Source organism: Pseudorca crassidens, chromosome 8, assembly GCF_039906515.1.
Source record: "Pseudorca crassidens isolate mPseCra1 chromosome 8, mPseCra1.hap1, whole genome shotgun sequence".
NCBI lineage: Eukaryota > Metazoa > Chordata > Mammalia > Artiodactyla > Delphinidae > Pseudorca > Pseudorca crassidens.
In genome coordinates, this window is record NC_090303.1 from 69,381,931 (window position 1) to 69,404,966 (window position 23,036).

At 34.7% G+C, this 23,036-nt stretch overlaps 2 protein-coding genes across 4 annotated transcripts in view; one reads left to right on the top strand and one right to left on the bottom strand.

Annotated features, from left to right (window-relative positions):
- Window positions 1–12,614, top strand: part of LRRN3 (leucine rich repeat neuronal 3) — a 37,361-nt gene extending 24,747 nt beyond the window's left edge. Inside the window, exon 2 of the mRNA XM_067746750.1 lies at window positions 9,606–12,614. Coding sequence (XP_067602851.1) covers window positions 9,964–12,090 — 2,127 coding nt within the window. The 5' untranslated portion in view covers window positions 9,606–9,963 and the 3' untranslated portion in view covers window positions 12,091–12,614. The remainder of the gene's footprint in view (window positions 1–9,605) is intronic.
- Window positions 1–23,036, bottom strand: part of IMMP2L (inner mitochondrial membrane peptidase subunit 2) — a 904,501-nt gene that overhangs the window by 453,323 nt on the left and 428,142 nt on the right. The gene's annotated exons all lie outside the window — the stretch shown is intronic.

The window sequence follows — 23,036 nt, forward strand, 5'->3', positions numbered from 1 at the left end:
GGCCGGAGCTCAGAGAGAGGCTTTGAGAGAGAAAATGTGGAAGCAAAAAAAGGGAGTTATTGATTGGCTATAGCTTAAAGCCTAGTAAGCTATTTGCCTGCTTGTCCTTAGCATTTTGATTTTGTAACCTTGAGGCATTTGCAGGCTTAGATTTTGGTTTGCTTACACAGGTCACCATAGAATTAGAGTCCTATCAGTTAATGGCCTCCTTGTTTAATTAATTTAACAGTGGTTCAGAGGCAAAATAAAGGGATTTGAATCTGAGGGGGTGTAAACTGGCAAGTCATTTAACCTCTTTGGCCTCATGTAAAAATTAAGGATGATATTAGCGTCTACAAAAAGAGATGACATGAAGAGTACCTGTGAGAATTTACATGAGGCATGAGACCAGTGGTACATGGGACATGCTTGCCATTGATGTATTGTTACTAACTGGTCTTACCATACCCACCCTCCTCCAGAGCACTTCCTTCTTCCTTGCCCCATCCCTTACTTGGCAAATACTTACCATGGAAGCTGAGTGCTATCATAACACACTTAGGGATTTTTCACTTGAAAGGAGAAAGACCAATTAGGATCAGTCAAGGTCAAGGGGAGGAGACCTCACTGTGGCAGGTTTATAGATTGAGATGACAGTGGGGGAATTTGTGTTAGAAAGAATGCCTAAAGTCTCTCCAAATTTTCAACATCGTTTTAGAATGAACCACTTTGTATGAGTCATTTCACTCTGAGGGCCTCCTTTACCTCATTTTAAGAGAGGATGGGAATAAATGGATGGTTCAGAAAACTGAGGTCTTTGGAGCCTCTTCAGGATCAGATGCTATGGGCAGAAAGGCTAAGCTGGGTACCATCTAAATCTTTCCAGAAACCACACTCTCCTCCACCATCCCACGTCCCATGCTAACCCGAATAGATCTTCCTTCCTATGTTTGACTTATTCTGAATCTAGGCGAGACTTTATTTGAACAAAGGTTTTCACAACTGAGATGAGCTTGAGAATCAACAGATCTGTACGCCCAATTCCAGCTAAAAAATTTTATGACATCAAAAATATGCTAATTTTATATGATACTAAATTTACTCAGGTGGCTGGAACTTGATATTATTAAAAATCTATGTCTTTCAAATTAGCAAAAATATCATATTGAATATATTGTTCATATGTCAATATTAATAGTTACTGGCAACTCATTTTTGTCTCAGTTATTCCATCAAGGGACCTAATCCAGGCAATTTACTTACCCAGTGTAGTGTGCCTCAATATGATGACTAAAGTAACTCTCTTCCTCATTTACTACCAGCTAGATGCAAACGTAAAATGAAATAGGAATGACAGGTAATTAATCTGATAGCATTTTAAAGCCCCATAATGACTAAAATTCAGTGATCCTAATGTGTCTATGACATAGGGTTACAGCACTAAACAAATTAGTGATCAATTAAATACAAAGGTTAAAACTGAATAAGTCAGCTTACCCACAGCTATTTTTTGGTCATCTTTTAAAATATGTTTCATGTTCAGAGTAGTGTCAGTTTAGAATATGAAGAAACCTTAACGATCATATAACCAGTTTCTAAGTTTTAATGATCAATAACTTGAGGCACAGGAAAGTAAAATGTCCCGTCTACAATCACACAGTCGCTGAGTAAACCTGATCCATGTTTCATAATGCAAAGCAAATTTTCTTCCCCTATATCAATTTTTTATTAACAGATAAATATTCTAATATCCATTAAACTACTCTAGTCATCATTATCCACTCCCTGAAAGTTGACACAGATATTTAAACAGTTAATTCTGAAAAACTGGAAAATAAATATTTCTCAAGGAAAAAAGAATAGCCTTTTATAGGGATGCATTTAGAATAATGTAACAATACCTTTGGGATATGGAACCTTCAATTAGAATTGAAGAAAGACTGAGTCTTACAACAAAGCAATATAAAGTCAGATAATGGGAGAATAGAATTTAAGTACTTTATACAAATGAACTTAGCTAGCAATTTGCTATAGAAGAAAAGGAAAAACTGGGCTTTAATGTAGCCATAGCAACCTCCTATCTTGAACAATTTTTTATCTTAAGCATCCAAATGTTTCTCTTCTTCAGACTCTGTAGTCTTTATAATACACATAATGAGATACGGAGAAGAAGCCACACTTTGTTCTTAAGCTTTAGGATTGTAAAAATTCACCTGAAAGGTGAATTTCGGGATTTTACATTTTCTTACTCATGTGTTTCCCCACTACTTCAGTTGATTTTTTATAAGCATCATAAAAGAACACAGAACATTCAGGTTACTTCCGTTGGATGGACAGAACTAAGCCTCTTCCTTTGTGCATCCATAGAGTAGTACACATACTACTATTACAACAAGTCAACTCTACTGTGCATCATCCTCTGCTATTTTCCCCTTCAGTAACTCAGAACTTGGTGAGCAGAGAGTTCACCTTATTTATTGTTGACTTTGCAGTAGCTACAACAGTGCCTGCCAAAAAGGAGGTGTCTGGTCAATGTTTCATAAATGTAGAAAAACAGAATAAGCTAAAGAATTAAGATCTTTTTACAAGAGAAAAGTAGCTTTTGCTCTTAAAAGTTGCATACATAATTATATCTAGAAATAATTTCTATTTTTATTTAAAGAAATCTAAAGTTACGAGTGTCCACAGGTATTAAAAAATATCATAAGATATGAGAACTCTTAAAATTGTTTCATTTAATGGCCTAAACTGGGAGGTTTCATGCTGCTGGTCAGAGTCTAATTATACATATATTACTTGTTTAATTTAAAACACAGAAAACACTTTAGATCTTTGACTCTCCCTTAGGCAAAATCTACATGGGGAAGCCAACAAAAAAATTAAAGACACCGTGAGAAAAATTTAGAAAGCACAAAAGGACATATGTATTAGGAAAATTCCACATCTTAAAATGCTTTCTAAATTTAAAAAAAAAGGTCTTTGAATTTACCACCCACACCCCCAGAAAAAGGGCCTTAAGTTCACTGCCAATTATTCTTTGTCAAAGAAAAATCATTTTTAATCTTTCAATTCTTAAAAATCTTATAAAATGTAAAGATTAGAAATGCAAGCACAGTGACTGATGCAGTAGGCCCTCAGCAAATATTTATTGACAGATCAAAGGGAAGAATAAATGAAAAACTAGATAGATGATAAGCTCTACATAAGGGTTGATTTTGGACTGTATGAGTCATTCATGCAAGTCATTTAAAAGAACCTTTATATAATACATTTCATTGATATGTCAGTTTTCATTCCTGGTGACATTTCATTAACTTTGCCTTTTGAACTTGTATAACATTCAATTATAACTTACTTTGCTTTAATATATGATTCTGTTGCCTTTAAAACTAAAAGAAAGGGGACTTCCCTGGTAGTGCAGTGGTTAAGAATCCACCTGCCAAGGCAGGGGACACAGGTTCGAGCCCTGGTCTGGGAAGATCCCACATGCCACGGAGCAACTAAGCTCATGCGCCACAGCTACAGAGCCTGTGCTCTAGAGCCCACGAGCCATAGCTACTGAGCCCGCATGCCACAACTACTGAAGCCCACATGCCTAGAGCCTGTGCTCTGCAACAAGAGAAGCCATTGCAATGAGAAGCCTGCACGCTATAACGAAGAGTAGCTCCGCTCAAGGCAACTAGAGAAAGCCCACGCATGGCAACGAAGACCCAATGCAGCCAAAAATAAATAAATAAATAAAATTTTTAAAAAAACTAAAAGGAGGTACAAAAAATAACCTTATAAACTAGTTTTAGATGAAAAAACAACTGAAAAGAACAATAGTTAATTATGAGTTGGTCCTTAGCTCCTACATATGACTACATATATGAATGTGTACCCTAACAACAAGAAATCATTTAATGAAAATTCATCCACTATTAAGATTTACTTGTATATGGCTTAATTTATTTTAAAGAAGAGAAGCAAAATATTTTATCTATTTTACATCCATCCATCCACCCATCCATCCATAATATAATATTTATTTGAAGACTTATTACCCATCCATCCATAATATAATATTTATTTGAAGACTTATTATGTCCCAGTCCCAATGCTAGGCTCCAGATCATCTATCAAGGCAACAGTCCTAAAACCTTCAAAACCTAAGTTGAAATACTGACTTTTTGAAGTATAATTTTCCTACTCTTTAGAAGAAAAAATAATCCCAGCAAATTGATGGGAGTATGGGAAATTATGTAAGTATATCAATAATTACATAATACAAATTTTCTAAGTTTGAAAACATTTTTCAGAGAGTTTATTTTTTTCATTATATTCAAAAAGTAAAAGTAGAAGAGGGAAAGATGAGAGAGGACAGAAGTGAGAGGGTTTAGGGCACACGCATTGAAATTCTCAAAAAGTGAAAATGGGATTCAGCTGGCCCATCTATTTTTTAATGACATAATTAGTTTATTTTAAAAAATTTTACACCAATGCACATAAAAAAACAAATGACAATATCTCCTTCTAAAATCAACGTCACCATTATCACTGTTATCTAGCCCAAATCTCAAAATAGCCACCAGCAGAAACCATTTTCTCACTGATAAAGCTAAAGTGTACCTAAAGAACAGCTATGTTTTTAAATTGGTGCTGGTAAAGTGAACCACTTTCTGTTTTGCCAGTGGAAAGTTGGCAGTATACCTGTGTTATTTCTACTTTCTTGTTTTTTATATAAATTTTTATTTCATTTATTTATTTATTTTTGGCTGTGTTGGGTCTTTGTTGCTGCACACAGGCTTTCCCTAGTTGAGGCGAGCAGGGGCTACTCTTTGTTGCAGTGCACAGGCTTCTGATTGCAGTGGCTTCTCTTGTTGTGGAGCACAGGCTCCAGGCACGTGGGCTTCAGTAGCTGTGGCTCACAGTCACTAGAGCGCAGGCTCAGTAGTTGTGGCACATGGGCTTAGTGACTCCGCGTCATGTGGGATCTTCCCAAACCAGGGCTCGAACCCATGTCCCCTGCATTGGCAGGCAGATTCTTAACCACTGAGCCACCAGGGAAGTCCCCTATTTCTACTCTCTAACCACCAAACAATAAGAAAAATATTCTGTAAAAAACTGGGAGCATATCTTTTTCTCTTTATTTTTTTTCTATGTTGTTTATTTTAAGTTACTTAAGAAGGGAAACAGTCATTTTAATCATTATTCCATATTCTATCATCCAACACAAATTATAGAAAGACACAATTGTGAGTTAGCATGTAGCAAACATTTGTTTAATGACCTATATACTGGCCTAGGTACTAATCAACCGATCAAATGTACTAATATAATCAAAAGTAAGCTGAACACAGTTCCTATTAATAATAATAATCTCAAAATCTAGTAGGAAAATAATAATCTAATAATCTTATATCTAGTAAGGAAATAGTCTAATAATCTAATGTCTAGTAATAATCTACTAATAATTTTATGGCCAGTAAGGGAAAAAAGAAGTGTAAACAAATGATTATCATGACACAGATGAGAGGTGACCAAGAATGAATCCAGGAAAAGCTTCCCAGCATAGATGTTTGGGGGCTGAGGTCATGCTAAGGGCCATGAGACTCAAGAGGTCCAGTTTCTGGCAATGATATGCTCTTTACTAAAGCAGGTATGTCAGGCTATCATTTCTGATGATGATGATAATTAAGAAGTCTAACCTAACTTCCCTGTACCTGACTCTATAATTACAAACAAATTGCATATTCATAATTTGTATTTCTAAGTAGATTTTTTTAAATGGAGCAAAAGCACTGACCAGCAGATTCAAGTATTTGTACTCTCTTGACAGTCATATTTCTCACTGTAATGTATTGGCATTTGGGTTTTGTTCCTTGTGAGTTTGGTTAGTGTGAATCATACCCTAGTCACTATTAGTAGATTGATAAAATTAATTTTCTAAATTTGAAAAGCTGAAGTCAAAGGTAATGCCAGCCCTTCCTAAGAAAAACATCACTACATTACCTTCTGTTAAAATAATTTCATAGCAACTCTACATATGGATGCAAGCCTAAGGATAAAACCTGGGTTCTAATCCCACCTCATCAATTATTAGCTGTGTGATTTCAGGCAGATAGGTGTCAATACCCTTACAAACAAACAAACAAACAAACAAATAAATAAATAAATAATAGTGGTTAAAATCCCTCTCCAATCTGTTTCAAGGCCATTATTAACATAAAACAATGAATAACAAAGGGCTTGGAAAACCACAAAGCTCTAAGATGTAAGATATTATTACTGCCTTACTATCCTGCAAACAATCCATGCCAAATAATCCAATAGTGAAAGTATCATAATCATTTTCAAAAACATGAGAAAAAAATCAATATTACAATAAAGGCAAAATTTACATATCCTCTGTTGTACTTCCCATACTGATAATTTCTTCCTACAGACCTGGAGAAATAAAATTTGAATTTGTTCACCACTTTAAGAACCCTCCTTATTTTCAAAAGCTTGCAGAATAAATATAGTTCAAATAGGGTTGTTTCTGGCATATGGCTATGCCAAAATGATGAAATGAGGTCAGAATAGAGTTTCTAATTAAACATAAATATAAATTTAAGAAAATACAAAAATTTTAAAACAAAAAGTGGTATTATTAGGTTAACATCCCCCCAAAAAGAATGTTTCACCTTGAACATTTCTAATCCTCTAGTTAACATAAAGGAGAATATAGGAGTCTTTTTGCTCTGCCAGAGAAAGTGGATATAACTGGTTATTTGGCAGAAATTATGATTGCTCAGTTCTCAACCGAGTGATTTATGGCAACATGCAGAAATTTATACTTTGTACCTAGGTTTTTTTCTTCATTTTGAGAATAAAGAGGCAATAGATTTCTATTTTAAGTTTTATCCAGATGCCTCTCCTATGTGCTCCCATTTCATCACTGACACTGAATTGTAACCATCTGTTTACCTGTGTCTCCCCAGAAAGACTGAAAACTTATGAAGGGAAGAGACCATATTTAAGTCATCTTTTTATCCTCCAACTATTAACCCAATAACTGGCACATAAAAGGTGTTCATTAAATGTTGACTGGATAAATTGAGGAATAAACTAAGATATAATATTAGATTGACTTAAAAGTCTAGTTCCTTTGTATTACACTCAAATTTAATCTTTGGATTTTAGTAATAAAGGTAACACACATTCTGTGTAACTAATAGATTTACCCAAGTTAAACCAGTTGAATACTGAAATTAGGAAATCAAACAAACCGAATTGCTTAAATTGTATGTAGCAAACATGAATATGTCCATTTATTAAGTAATATAATTCATTTATCAGTTCACTGAAAACATTTCTTGAGCATCTACTATGTTCTAATTACCATGCCCAGGAGCTGGCAGGCCTCAGGCTCTCAAGGAAGTGAGTGCCTGGTGGGGCAGAGAACCAACTAAATATTCTGACAGAGGTGTGTGCTGGGGCCATTGAACGACCTCAGAGGGCAGCTAAAGTACAACTGCAGGGAGGGGTTATATGGAAGACTTCACAGAGAGGTGATGCTTGAACTGAGGGTTGATAAAACAGCAATAATTAATGTAAAACAAAGAAACAGGCAGTCCAGGCAGAGAGAAAAGGGTGAGGCACCCACAGTTCTACTGGCAGAGAGAAGGCTGCATATAGAAGAATGGCAAAAAATGACAAGAAACACAGAGAAAAAGAGGAGGGACCCCAGATTGTGTAGGGTTAAGGATTTATAAAACATCTTCAGGGAAGAAGCAGTTGTATTAAATTCTTTCCTCAAGGGGCTTAGAGCTTACTTAAAACAGATTAAGAGTAATAGGTGAACAGTATTTAAAAAAGGAATTTTGATCAGCAAATAGGTGAAGTAACAAAACAAAACAAACAAACATAAAAAGCAAAGACACTTAATTCAAGATAACTTAGGAGTTATCTGAACTTCATGATCCAGTTTTATCACATCTCTTAAAGGATAAGAGGAGAATTAGGTGTGACTTTGAACTATAAATATTCCAACAATTTTGAAAACCAAAGAATGTTTTAAATTGAAAAGAAAGTGTTTTATCTCTCTGTAGAGACCATATCTCCAAATACATTGATCTCTGTCACTGAAGTACCTACCTTAGAGTCACTCAACAATGCCATTATAAATGTCAATATTGGGCAGAGATGAAAGAAAAGAAGAGTATTCACAGACTGATTATTCAGCAGACCATTACTACTGGTAGGCAAGAAGTCTCAGAATGAACAGTCCAGCCATGCTCCAGCTGTCCTGCACACTTGCGGGGAGAGCTCACGGGCAGTCCAACGGATGGAGTGTACATGTAAAAGTAATGTGGTGTTTTACAATACAGCACATATCAAAATTGCAACTTGGTTTCAGATTGCTTATTGTTATGATAAAGACATCAGTAACCATTTAAAAGAAGGTACATCTAAGTGCCTGTATTAGTGATGTAATCAAAGTTACTTTTTCATTGTTAGTAACTAATGGAATGTAAGTTATTTTCAGGGAAAAATAAAACAGTCTAACATTAATCTGAATTTCAGTCAAGTATGACAATATACAGGTACATCTACAGCAAGTTAGACTACCTTTTCCAAATGCTGCAAAATTCAAGTCACTTTATACAAAGGAGACTATGGAGAGAACTATGAATTAAAATGAAAAATTCAGCAAAATTCCCCAATTTCTAGTTCATTTTATAATTTTATTTCTTAATGTCATCTCCTGGGAACCTGAGGAACCACAGGCTAACTCATTTGATTGTAACTGAACAGTATTATTTATTTATAAACTTTTAATTTTGCCTCTCTAAGAGAAAATAAAAAAGTCATCACTGAAAGGTTTTCTTTTTTTCCCCTATAACTAATTGTCAAAGAGAACGACAAATAATAAATTACAGGCTATAAACAAGCAAATATCTGAAAACAAAGACAAATTCTGGCAGAATAATTTTTACGTTTAATGCAACTTCAGTCTTCTAAAGATCCACTTTCACAGCCATAAAAAAGAACGAAATAATGCCATTTGCAGCAGTATGGATGGACTTAGAGATTGTCATACTGAGTAAAGTAAATGAGACAGAGAAAGACAAGTATATTGCTTATATGTGGATCTAAAAAAATGGTGCAAATGAACTTATTTACAAAACAGAAATAGAGTCACAGATGTAGAAAACAAACTTATGGTTACCAGAGGGGAAAGGAGGGGAGGGATAAGTTGGGAGATTGGGATTGACATATACTATATATAAAATAGATAACTAATAAAGACCTACTATAAAACACAGGCTAGTCTACTCAATACTCTGTAATGGCCTATATGGAAAAAGAGTGTATATATGTATATGTATAACTGATTCACTTTGATGTACACACCTGAAACTAATACAACATTGTAAATCAACTATACTCCAATAAAAAAAAAATCCAGCCTATCCAATGTCTGGGCCAATAACTATTAAGGACAGTCATAACAAGGATAAAGTCATCAAAACATACTGAATTAACTGTAAACTAAGAATATTATATATAAGATAATCATAATCAGTTAATGGATATTGTGTTTTTTTCCCTTTGGACTAATTATTTTTCTCTTTTTTCTTTTATATTTTATTTTATTATAGTTAGCATCATGCTGCTATTCCTGCAAGTACTGAACAAGCATGGGATTTGAATATTACACTCTAAATAAATGAATTGCTTAATTTCCTCTGACCATCTATACATACTCCATCTTCAAAAAGTATATCAATATTCTAACATAAAGGAGATAGGAACCTTTTCTTCAATATGCATGACATTTCTGGACAATGCAATTGTGGCACTGGCACGTTTTTCCATGAAGAAAATATTTGCAGTTCTATGGCATTCATCATTTGACAAAAGCAACTATTTTCCTTATCTATCAGCTCTTACTGATCTTACTAGCAGTGGCCGTGGAATCCTTAAGGACCCATTAAATCTCTGAAGAAGAAAGCTAAGATGAAGGACCTGCCACTCCAAATTCATGTGCTACTTGGCCTAGCTATCACTACGCTAGTTCAAGCTGTAGATAAAAAAGCAGATTGCCCACGATTATGTACATGTGAAATCCGGCCCTGGTTTACACCTAGATCCATTTATATGGAAGCATCTACAGTGGATTGTAATGATTTAGGTCTTTCAAATTTCCCAGCCAGATTGCCTGCTGACACACAGATTCTGCTCCTACAGACTAACAATATTGCAAAAATTGAATACTCCATAGACTTTCCAGTAAATCTTACTGGCCTGGACTTATCTCAAAACAATTTATCTTCAGTTACCAATATTAATGTAAAAAAGATGCCTCAGCTTCTTTCTGTGTACCTAGAGGAAAACAAACTTACTGAGCTGCCTGAAAAATGTCTGTCTGGACTTAGTAACTTACAAGAACTCTATATTAATCACAACTTGCTTTCTACAATTTCACCTGGAGCCTTTATTGGCCTACATAATCTTCTTCGACTTCATCTCAATTCAAATAGATTGCAGATGATCAACAGTAAGTGGTTTGAGGCTCTTCCCAATCTGGAGATTCTGATGATTGGGGAAAATCCAATCATCAGAATCAAAGACATGAACTTTAAGCCTCTTATCAATCTTCGCAGCCTGGTTATAGCTGGTATAAATCTCACGGAAATACCAGATAATGCCTTGGTTGGACTTGAAAACTTAGAAAGCATCTCTTTTTATGACAACAGGCTTATTAAAGTGCCCCATGTTGCTCTTCAAAAAGTGGTAAACCTCAAATTTTTGGATCTAAATAAAAATCCCATTAATAGAATACGGAGGGGTGATTTTAGCAATATGCTACATTTAAAAGAATTGGGGATAAACAATATGCCTGAGCTGATTTCCATCGACAGTCTTGCTGTGGATAATCTTCCAGATTTAAGAAAAATAGAAGCTACTAACAACCCAAGGTTGTCTTACATTCACCCAAATGCATTTTTCAGACTACCCAAGCTGGAATCACTCATGCTTAACAGCAATGCCCTTAGTGCCCTGTACCGCAGTACCATTGAGTCTCTGCCAAACCTCAAGGAAATCAGCATACACAGCAATCCCATCAGGTGTGATTGTGTCATCCGTTGGATTAATATGAACAAAACCAACATTCGATTTATGGAGCCAGATTCACTGTTTTGCGTGGACCCACCTGAATTCCAAGGCCAGAATGTTCGGCAGGTGCATTTCAGGGAAATGATGGAAATCTGTCTCCCTCTTATAGCTCCAGAGAGTTTTCCTTCTAATCTGGATTTAGAAACTGGGAGCTATGTTTCCTTACACTGCAGAGCTACTGCAGAGCCACAGCCTGAAATCTCCTGGATCATACCTTCTGGTAAAAAACTCTTGCCTAATACTCTGACAGACAAGTTCTATGTCCATTCTGAAGGCACACTAGATATAAGTGGCATCTCCCCAACAGAAGGGGGTTTATATACCTGTATAGCAACTAACCTGGTTGGTGCTGACTTGAAGTCTATTATGATCAAAGTGGATGGCTCTTTTCCCCAGGATAACAATGGATCCCTGAATATTAAAATAAAAGATGTTCAGGCCAACTCAGTTCTGGTGTCTTGGAAAGCAAGTTCTAAAATTCTCAAATCCAGTGTTAAGTGGACAGCCTTTGTCAAGACTCAAAATTCCCATGCTGCCCAAAGTGCTCGAATACCATCTGATGTCAAGGTATATAATCTTACTCATCTGAACCCATCAACTGAGTATAAGATTTGTATTGATATCCCCACCATCTATCAAAAAAGCAGAAAACAATGTGTAAATGTCACCACAAAAGGTTTGCACCCTGATCGAAAAGAGTATGATAAGAGTAACACCACAACATTTATGGCCTACCTTGGAGGTTTTCTGGGGATTATTGGTATGATATGTCTTTTCAGCTGCCTCTCTCAAGAAATGAACTGTGATGGTGGACATAACTATGTGAGAAATTACTTACAGAAACCAACCTTTGCATTCAGTGAGCTTTATCCTCCTCTGATCAACCTCTGGGAAGCAGGCAAAGAAAAAGGTACAGCATTGGAAGTAAAAGCAACTGTTATAGGTGTGCCAACAAACATGTCCTAAAAATAACTAACTAAATCTACTTCAAAGAAAACTCAAAACTGTGGTTGTACTTTAAAAAAAAAAAAGGCAGAGAAATAATATTTTGTAGAAGGAAGTTTAAGCTTCACCAATGCTGCTCCTGACCAATGGACATATGTACAAGTTCAGCATTTTAATTAACTGGCTTCGAAGGGTACTGTGGCAACCAAATAAAACAATTCCATTTTCTAGAACTTTCATGTAACTTTTATGTCTGGACTACAGTTAAAGTGGACAAAAACATTTCTGTATTTTTTTTAAGTATATAAGAGTAGTTGAACTGAGCAATACCTCCTCCTGTGTTGTATTACACGTTAGCCACGAGTTTTTGCAGTGACCAGATAAACTTGAATTGACACGTGGTGTAATAAAATGGACAAATTCTGTAGAGTAGACACAGTGAATATGTGGACCTCTTTTATAAGGAAAAATACATTTTGGATTAAAATCAATTGCTTTTGTCTTGTTTTTGTTTCTAAATAAAGAATAACTTCTGGGAAATATCATTTGATCAGATATCATTTAAATGACAATGTTTTCAAAAAGTGTTTTTCTATAATGAAATTTGGAATGCTAAGAGTAAGACACTTTTACTGGGTGATGTAACTACATTTTTATAATGCACAAAAATGGATTTTAGAAGGCACTTTATCAATATTGAAAGAAAATAATAACATTGTACTTAACCCTTTATTGACAGAAACAAATCCTCTTGGAAATTATGTATTCACTTATAGATTTTCTTTTCTTAACAAGCAGCTTTTGGAGTGGATCTAGTTACTAAGTTCATACAATATAAATCCAATATCTAGGGAAATGAAAGTCTTATTTTAATAATTGGTAGTAGCTCAACATTAGGCTGCTTGCTTTGCAGAAAATATTGCCAAATTTCAGTAGGACTTATGATCTAGGTGTAATTTTCAAATCTTGCTGTGATTGTAAACACTTAATGAGCTTCACTGCAATAACAAGCAAACAATCTAATAATCTTCTATGTTGCAAATACAGCAAGGAAACATGTTCTACATGACCCCCAAAGAAGGAGGTTTATATACTTGTATAGCAACTAACCTAGTCGATACTGAGTTAAAGACAGTTATGATCAAAGCGGATGGTTCTTTTCCCCAGGATAACAATGGATTTTAGAACTCCAGGAGACTAGGATTTTTAAATTTTATTGTAAGATATACTGAATTCATAGTGGAAGAAGTTCCAGAGTTCAATAGAAATTTAAGAGGACAGTTTTGCTCATGAAAAGCTTCTGAGACTAAAAAATTAAGTGCAGTTTTCCATGACTGTAAGGCACCTAAATAACACAGCTTAGAAAAATTGAGAATCACTGAATTGAAGTGCTAATAACATTACTAATTATTTTAGAGTCTTATACAGAAAATACAAGAAGTTTACCTGGAAAAAACCACCAAGATTTTTAGGGCTTTAGTCATATTTACAAACAAAAACCCATAGTCCTACAAAACCAATGTATTTGTGTACAAAGAAAACATCCTGAAACACTAAAAAAAAAATTTACAGAAGGTAATAAGCCTTACTTTTTATAGGCAAATTGCTTATCTCTACAAAGCTACAAGTCTTCCATTATAACTGCTACTTAATCTGTTCATAATCAAGTGTTTAAGTTTTCTTACCATAGCTTTCTGCATATCATCAACATGTCACTGGCCTGTAAACATTTCTACCACTGAAATCATATCAGTTTATTTGTTAATACTAGACATTTGCTTTTGTGATAGCACTGACAGTTTCTAATTAAGTATTAGCTGTTTTTGACAATGTTGGAAAGTAATTGTTATGAACTCTTTAAAACGAAAGGACAACTGTGTTAATTTTAACACAACCAAAATATGAAACTTGCTAATTAAATGTGTTTCCCTAACACAAATTTTACAACTTGATGAATCACTATCACAGAGAGGCTGACATTAGAATTTATCAGTAAGACATGCTCATACATCACAAGAGGTTTCAGCACCACGGACAGAGCTTTTTAAAAGAGCTGGGCTATTTATCAAAAATATAGGAGCTGAAATATGACCTATTAGGATGCAGGTATTGTATAGGTCAGCAAGAACTTGCTCAGATTTCTTGTATGTTTCTATTTTCATGAAGAACTATATCAAACATATGGTGAAGCTGAGAATCCATTTCAAGCTAAATTCTTCTTAGAGAAATTGCAGTAAATAAGTACTCGGAATAGATACCTAACGGTGAGCGCTAAAATGAAGTATTTTTGTTACAGCTGAATAAATACAGATGCTCAAAGCAAATCATGATCCTATTTACTTGCTCAAATTTTAATCTAAATTGCCAGTGAGAAAAAGAAAAAGACATTTGCTTCAACAACAGAATGGCATTTCATACTCCCTATATTACCTCCTAAACCCCACACAAAATTAACTAAGCACTGGTTAAAGTACTCAAAGCATGTAACTTACAATTTGGGGATACCAAATGGATACAAAGGCAAACTTTGCCTAAAATAAATAAAATTCTAAAGTTTATATCTCTATGAATGCCACATGATCCCCTCACATTGCATGAAGGAAAACATTTTTTTAGAAAAAAATTTTACAAGAATTATATATGTTATAATTTTAGAAAAAAATAATTTGACAAGAATTATATATGTTATAAATGTTATAATTTACACTACAAAATAAATCCAAATTTTCTATAAATAAGCATGTCTAGTTGAATACAAAAATGCATACAATGTGAAGCAAAATGTGCAATTGTCAGCAAAGCCAAGTAAAACAATATGCTGCCAGTCATATGTAACCATTTTACCTAGAAAGAAATAAAATAGATTTATGGTACATATGTCAGTCTGTTGATACTTACTGCAGTTCTTAAATTTATTCTAATTAGGTAAAAATTTCTTAAGCAACACTATATAACAGCAAGCATAATTTTAACATTATAACTCCTTAGTCTATTCATTTAACTATATTTTCTTTTGTTTATATTCAATATATATGTATTGTATGGCTATTAGTCACTGGAAAAACAGAAGTGAACAGGACAAATTCCCCACCATTAAGGGGCTTATCAACTGGTTTGCATTCTGGTTATGTATCACTGATTTCACAAATATGTGTTAACTATGTTACCTAGTGGAGACCCAGCTTCAATCCATACTTTCACAGAATGGTAATGTTCAGAAAATCAAATTTTTTTTCTTTGGTCTAAAATATTTTATCTATCACAACATGTTGATATAGGAACTTAATTCAAATTTATTATTGATTTTATTCACAATAGATAGAAAGATAGATAGATAGATAGATACTAGCCTTTATTTAACCATCCTCAGACTGGTTAAATAAACAGGCATGTCTACTTACCATAAATTATTCCTAGGCACAAAAACATGGATAACTAATATGTTTCCCCTATTTTCAACATAGAATGATCACCCAATAAATATAAGTTAAATTCAAGAAGGTAATCTAGCACTGCTAAAATGTTTATGTATTTTATGAGGAAGACCAACTTACTCTATCCACTCTTATAAAATCTTCCAACAACTATGAAGAAAAATTCCATAGATTAGCCTTTTACATGAAAAATTAGAAGTGATAGGTCAGTAACCAATAAAGCAAACAAAACAACTAAAAGTTTAAGAGCATATATTTGCTAAAGAAAGAGAAAACTCCAATAAAATGTTCTCACAGCTGTCATAAATAGCAGGAAAAAATTCTCGTATATGTAAACATAAAGCAACATCTTTAGCTTCATCACAATGCTGACTTTCTAGGAGACAGGGAATTATAAATAGTAATTATATTGTGGCTACATTTTCTTTGATTCAATCTCTGTCTCTCTTGTCTCTCTTTCTCTAACTTGCCAAAACAAATGATGACAAATAAGTAAAAGTTTTTTCAAAGAATATGGTTGTTACAGGTATGTTTAGTATATCAAGCATCCCAAATGGTCATTTGGGGATAAATCTAAACAGAAAGACTAAAATCATCTTTTCTTTCAAATGGTAGTATTTTCACCCTGAGTTCTCTAGCCCCCACCTTTATAATATTTTACCCTGACTAATGCATTGCTAACTAGGCTGTTGCTTGGGAGCATGGCAGTATTGTACTGGAATGAAAAAGCCATGCCTGTCATGGAGTTCTGGAAAATGAAAGAAACTGACTCCAGTTTCAACACAATAGTGGCTACTTTCATGTGTTAATTTGAAAAGTGAGGACTTTATTGTTAGGGGTGACCACCAATTTGGTTTATATTATTTCTCTGAAGCAAGGGAAAAATAAAAACACTATTTGTACACAGGAATAAAATGGCAAAATCTGAGTTAATTGTAATAGCCACATATATCCAATTCCAAGTAAAATTATTAAAATACAAGCTTTAAAGAAGAATATTCTAGTAAAATATAGATTTTTTTCCAAAATCTGGCCTAAACTTTCCATTAATGATATAACAAAGGTGCTTTTGAATTGACTAGTAAGCATTCAGTATTCTCAAGTGAGAAAATACATGAAATAGAACACAATTCCTTTTTATTCCTACTGAAAATAGACAAGCCCATAGAGATTTCAATCTACCTATTCTAGTTCACTTTACATATATATTAGAGGGCTCTTAGCTTACCTTTGAATAAAGCCATATAGTCAATACCAAATAAGAGGTCATGTATATAACAGATACATCGATACAGTTTTCTCTTAAAAGCAAAGTGAGGTATTTAAATAAGTAATAAATTCAGAGCAAATTTATCACATATGATTTCAAAATCATTGTAGTGTGGTCCAGAGTAACAAAGCATGCAAAAAGAACTGTGGTTAACCTTGGCAAGTCTTTCAAAAGAGTGAACTATAATGGCATTTGAAGACCTCACAGTGCTTTGTGTCTTTATCTTTTCTAACTCTAATACATCTTCAAGAAACTAATACCATTATGTGACCATTGTAAGGAAAATCCAGCTTCTCATTAAAATATATGGTTTGATGTCAAGTCATTGATTCAAAATCCAATTGTGATATCCATTTATAATGTTTATCAGCCTCTACAACAAACAATGGAGTAAACTTAGGACATAAATTGACCTTCCTAATCCTAGCACTGAAGGAATCAGAGTGTAATAAAATACCTTCCCTGTCAGTTGAGGTACCAGATTCAAGGTTGGTAAAGACAAACAGTTCTTAAACCATCAGAGGTGTTATAACTACAGGAATATGATCAAACACACTGAAAGAGTTCTTCAAAAGAATACTATATAAAATTGAAATTCACTATCAAAACTGGGATTAAAGACAGATACCTCTGGTAAACATCCCTTTAATAATGATTGCAGAGAGGAGTCATGTAGTCAATAAAGAACAAAAAAATCATGTCCCCAAAATAACTTTAAGGCTTCCGGGATTCCCATCCCTGTTTCCTAGTCAATCAACAAACCAACATTCCAATATATGGTTTTTACATTAAATTGTTTATTTTATTAGAGTTTAAAAACACATTTACATACAAAATGCATGAATTTATATAACTATGTGATTCTAACTACCCAATTCAAACCCTTGAGTGTAAAAATAAGAATCCTTCAATAGAGAAAAGGTATAAAAATAGAAGGAAATAAAACATTTATTTCTTTTTTCTATCAAAATGCTTATCTACATATATTCATATAGATTTAATAGACTGCATTGAAAAAACGAGCTACATCAAAAACAACCGTGTTAGATAAGGGGAGTTAGGTTCTTCCAACCAATGGGTTACGTGCATCTCAGTCCAGGCTCAGGCCTGAAGTCACAATATGATGCTTGAGAGATTTTCTTGGCACATATAATGCATAGCAATTAATAAATATATTATCAACATTATATTTGAATAAATATACATTCATATTTCCTTGAGTAACAAGATAAAAACTAGAAAGGAAGGAAACAAACACTTACTGAATGCTGAATATGTGCCAGACTAAAAATTTGCTATGGTCATAAGAAATCCACTACAGATCTAAAGGAGAAGGGGTGTGGGAAAAATGAATATTTACCATCTTTTTTTTTTTTTCTTGCGGTACGCGGGCCTCTCACCACTGTGGCCTCTCCCGTTGCGGAGCACAGGCTCCGGATGCTCAGGCTCAGCGGCCATGGCTCACGGGCCCAGCCGCTCCGTGGTATGTGGGGTCTTCCCGGACCAGGGCACAAACCCGCGTCCCCTGCATCGGCAGGCGGACTCTCAACCACTGTGCCACCAGGGAAGCCCACAATATTTACCATCTTACTATGTGTCAGGCATCCTGAGGAATGTGCTTGCTCACCCTCCTGGTCTCTGTTTCTCTATATGCACGCCTCTCTCTCACATGCGTGTGACACACACACACACTTCTATTAATTCAATTTTCATGAAATCCTTGTGGGTTCAGTGTTAACACTCCCATTTTATACATCAGTCTCAGAGAAGTAATTTTCTTTCCCAAGATAATAATATCATAGAGCAGAGAAACCAAAAGGTACAACATCATGAAAAATAATAATACCCAGGTACTTTTCTGGCATGCCATACAAAAAATAACTAATAGGTGGTATTTTGAGGAGGGAACACTCCATCAATAATATACCAGATTCATTAATTGTGCTATTGTCTTCTAACTATCTCCATCAACATGTTCACTTATAATATTCCTATGTTGGTTCTGCATGAGGGATTGGGGTAAAGGGCTCCAGTTTGCCAACTTTCAGTTATTACTCGCCAAAGGCACAACTATGAGCACTGGTTTAGCAAAAAAAACACACACACACACACAAAACAACCTCCAAAAACCTGCATATATTATAAATTGAACTTTTAAAATAAGCATATTCACTAAGTACTCACTGGCTGCAAGGTACTTCTAGAGACTTATAAAAGACTCTACTGTAATTATTTCCATGCATCCATTTCACAGTCCCCATGCATAATGCTCTCCTGTTTTTCTATCCCATTACAGAAAAGGATAGTCAATTACCTGTTTTACTTGTTTTCTGACTCTAGCTTATATTTGTCATACATGATAATTCTGACCTTAGAAGGAGGTGCATAAAGAGTAAGGACTGGGCTTCCCTGGTGGCGCAGTGGTTGAGAGTCCTCCTGCCGATGCAGGGGACACGGGTTCATGCCCCGGTCCAGGAAGATCCCACATGCCGCGGAGAGGCTGGGCCCGTGAGCCATGGCTGCTGAGCCTGCGCGTCTGGAGCCTGTGCTCCGCAACGGGAGAGGCCACAACAGTGAGAGGCCCGCGTACCGCAAAAAAAAACCCCAAAAAACAAACAAAAAAAACACCAGGCTAGCTCTTGAATAAAGGATTAAAGCAAAAGATTACTCTCACACTTGAGTGGTGTATGTCAAAAAAAGAGTAAGGACTGAGGGCAAAAATTTTTCCCTTCAACTTTCTGCCAACATCCCCATCCTTGCATGTATTGGTGCCATAAACACTAACAGCTTAGAGGGTCATATGTCAGTGCACTCTGATAGAGTTTAGTCTGTTGGACGACTTGTAGTCTATTACAAATGGGTTCTGAAAAGTTCTAAGTTATGAATTGGAGTTTATGAATTGATTCTGAGGAGTTCTAATAAATGAATTTGTTCTAGAAGAACAAAACTAATTAATATAGGATAGATAACATGGATTATATGTTCATAAATGGGGCAGCAAAAAATATTAAATAAAAACTTGACACCATCAAACTTATCCCTGAGATTAAAACCTCCAATGCCCATATAGGAAGTTGACTGTCTCTATGTCCCAGTAGAAGCAACAAGGTGATTCATTAAAACAAGCAAACATCTCCACAGATTAGTAAGCTTCTATGAAATTAAACTGGCATGCAGATTTTATGTGTAGAGAAGTATCTCAGTATTTAATGAGTACTAATTTTTGCTTGCTAATATTTCATAGTCACTATGCTGAACCTTGTTCTCACTCCAAAGATACCACCCCACCTTGATTTTTTTTTTAATGAATCATTGATATGGCAGAACTCCTTTGCTAGTATTATTTGGAAAATAATAGGAGTAAACTTCCCAAACAGAGAAGCAAGTAGTGGCCCACGTTTTCATTCATACATGATTTTTTTCCATGTGCTCTTCATTTATTGAGGACCTGCTATGTGCCAGACATGGTATTAGCTGCTAGAGATGCAACATTGACTGCGATAGACAAATTCCCTGACATCATAAAGCTTAGTCTACAGGCAGATATCAACAAATGAATCTGGTAATTGCAATATAAGTTAATAGAAATATGATAGGAATGGGGATAGCTTACACATATGCTGGGGTACAGGTTATTATAAAGGAGCCCAGAAAGGGCTCTAACAACTAAGACTGCCTTTACACAATCTCCCAATTAAAAAGCTGAGAAATGTTGGGAGCAGGCTAGGGATAGTGTGAAGATGACAACAAGCTGAAGAATTTGAATAGCAACAGCATGCTGAGTAACTGGGAGAAAGTTCTGAAGAAGAAAAAAGCCAGAGCTGGCTTCAAAAGATAAATGAAGATATGGGTAAAAAAATCAAACTTTACTTGGTGCTAAACATGGTGGAAACTAATGTCCCAGGGAGAATGACTAGGCCAAATTTAAAACACCAGGACTAATTTATAAGGCTACAAATATTAGTTCCATATTTCACGCCTGTCTCCCTCTATAACCAAGCCCCAGTTTCTCATCCAATCCCTAGTCCTCCATAGTTGGGAATATGAGAAGAAGTGGAAAATAAAAGAGAAAAGGAAATAGATACAGGCACACTCTATACACTACTGCTCAGGTGTCCCCTCAATTGAAACCACATCCAACACACGCACAGACTCTCAAGACCCTTAGAAGCATACACTCAGACACAAACTATTCATGTTCAGAGTAAGTATGGTCCATTATATGTAAGATATCCTATTTTCAGATATTAAAAAAATACACCTCCCATGAAATTAACAGAGGGTCAAAATGTTACTCCAAATGTTACATTATTTCCCCAAAGGGAAAATCAATGAAAGAGACCTTAGGTATTCTGACCAGTTTTGTACATTAAAACCCATGTAATGTAAAATTAGGGTCTATGTGTTTGAATTTAAGACCGATCTAATTCTATTTCCACTGTTAATTGTATTTCTCTTTCAGAAATTTCACACATATGTTACATAGAGTTTAATAAGTATGTAAGTATAAAAACAGATTCAGGAACACCAGGAACAAACAGTGTGTCTCATTTCCTTGGATTATGTTTTCTACCATATCACACATAGTTCTAACTGGATCTCACAGATATCACTTTCCTCAGATAATAGAAAAAAAAATTGCTCTCTTATGTTTCCAGTTGAGACCCTGAATTCAAAATAACTTAAAATAAGAAAGAGTAGAATACGTAGAAGTACTCACCCATGAATAGGACACTCATTCCACATTTTTTATGGTTTCTCAACACTGAGCTCTCTTAAGAAGAAAATCTTATTAAGATTGTCTAACACAAGTCTAATATAGATTACTAAGGAAGTAAATTATGTCAATAATTTAAAGTTTAATTTTGAAGATGTACTTAAAAATTAATAGAGGAGATAAGCATTAATAGACATAAACATAATAGACATAATAAACTTAACAGAAAAGATAAGCATTAGCATAAAAAAATCAAAAATTTTTTAGCATAAAAAATCAAAATCAAAAAATTAGCAAAAAAATCAAAAATCAAAATAAAAAAAAATCAAAAAATCTCAAAAAGGTTTTGGGGAACTGTGATACAAAGACTATTAAATTAGTTACTTTTCAATCCTTCAAAATCTTTTGTTTGAAAGGTCTGTTTGAGGTTTTTACCTGAAACCAAGGGGGGGGGGGTGAAAGCACATCCACCTTCTCATAACATTTTAAATGCCAAGGTCTTAGTATGCCCAGAAAGACTCCTACAACACTCTGAAGTGAGCTCCTAATTGTGTAGAGGACTACAGTTCACCATGGCAAGTGTGTCTGTTCCATTTCACTCTGGTATGAATAACAGAGAAGGCTTCAGACAAAATGATACCAAGCAAATGTAAAAACAGGTGATTTTTGTTTTATTGATATGAGTAACTCTGCCCCAGCACTAGGCTGCAGTACTTAGGTTTTTCAGTGTGACTACTCACACCAGGTAAGAACATGTATGTGGCTTAGCACAAACTCTCATCTCATTCCGGAAAAAACAAGTCAAGTTTTAGGTTCACTGAAGCCAGAATATATAAAATACTAGAAGGTCTATGAGATCAGTAGTTCTAGACGTCGAACTAAAGTTACAATCTTAAATGTCATAAACCTCTGATTACACATTTGTCAAGTACTTTCTAAGATATAAGACATTTTTACATATGTCTGACATTTGAATATATCCTCCGTAGCTACTCTGTGATTTCAGAAAAATCATGCTAACCTACTTTGATGAATTATTGGTCCTGGCAATGGAAATATCAAATAAAATTATCATCAAATTTGCAAACCCACTGAATCTTTCCCCTGCTCCAAAGTGAACACTGTCAAACACCTGTGCATGCTTTCACAGGGGCAATGGGCTTACCAATAAAGATTTTTGCTATAGTGGGAAAAGCCAACCCTATGATCTTTAAATAATCTGGTTTCAGAAATGAGTTTTTATATTAAACTTCTCCTCAAGATCTCCTTGACTTGAAATTCCAAGCTTAAAATAATGTCATATTATTCCTTTAAAATATATTATTTTAAAGTACATAATTTTATATTATTTTGCCTTAATATATTTTACTACTAAAGTAACATGTGATTGTTAAGACATGAAAGACTTCCAATCTCAGGATGAAAGAAGACTTCAACTGCTCACCCCATCATTTCCTCACCCAGCCCCAAAGCTCCCAATGACATGATTGACAGAGATTACCATCCTCTAGTATTATACATCAGTCCCTTATGTATCAGCCTATTA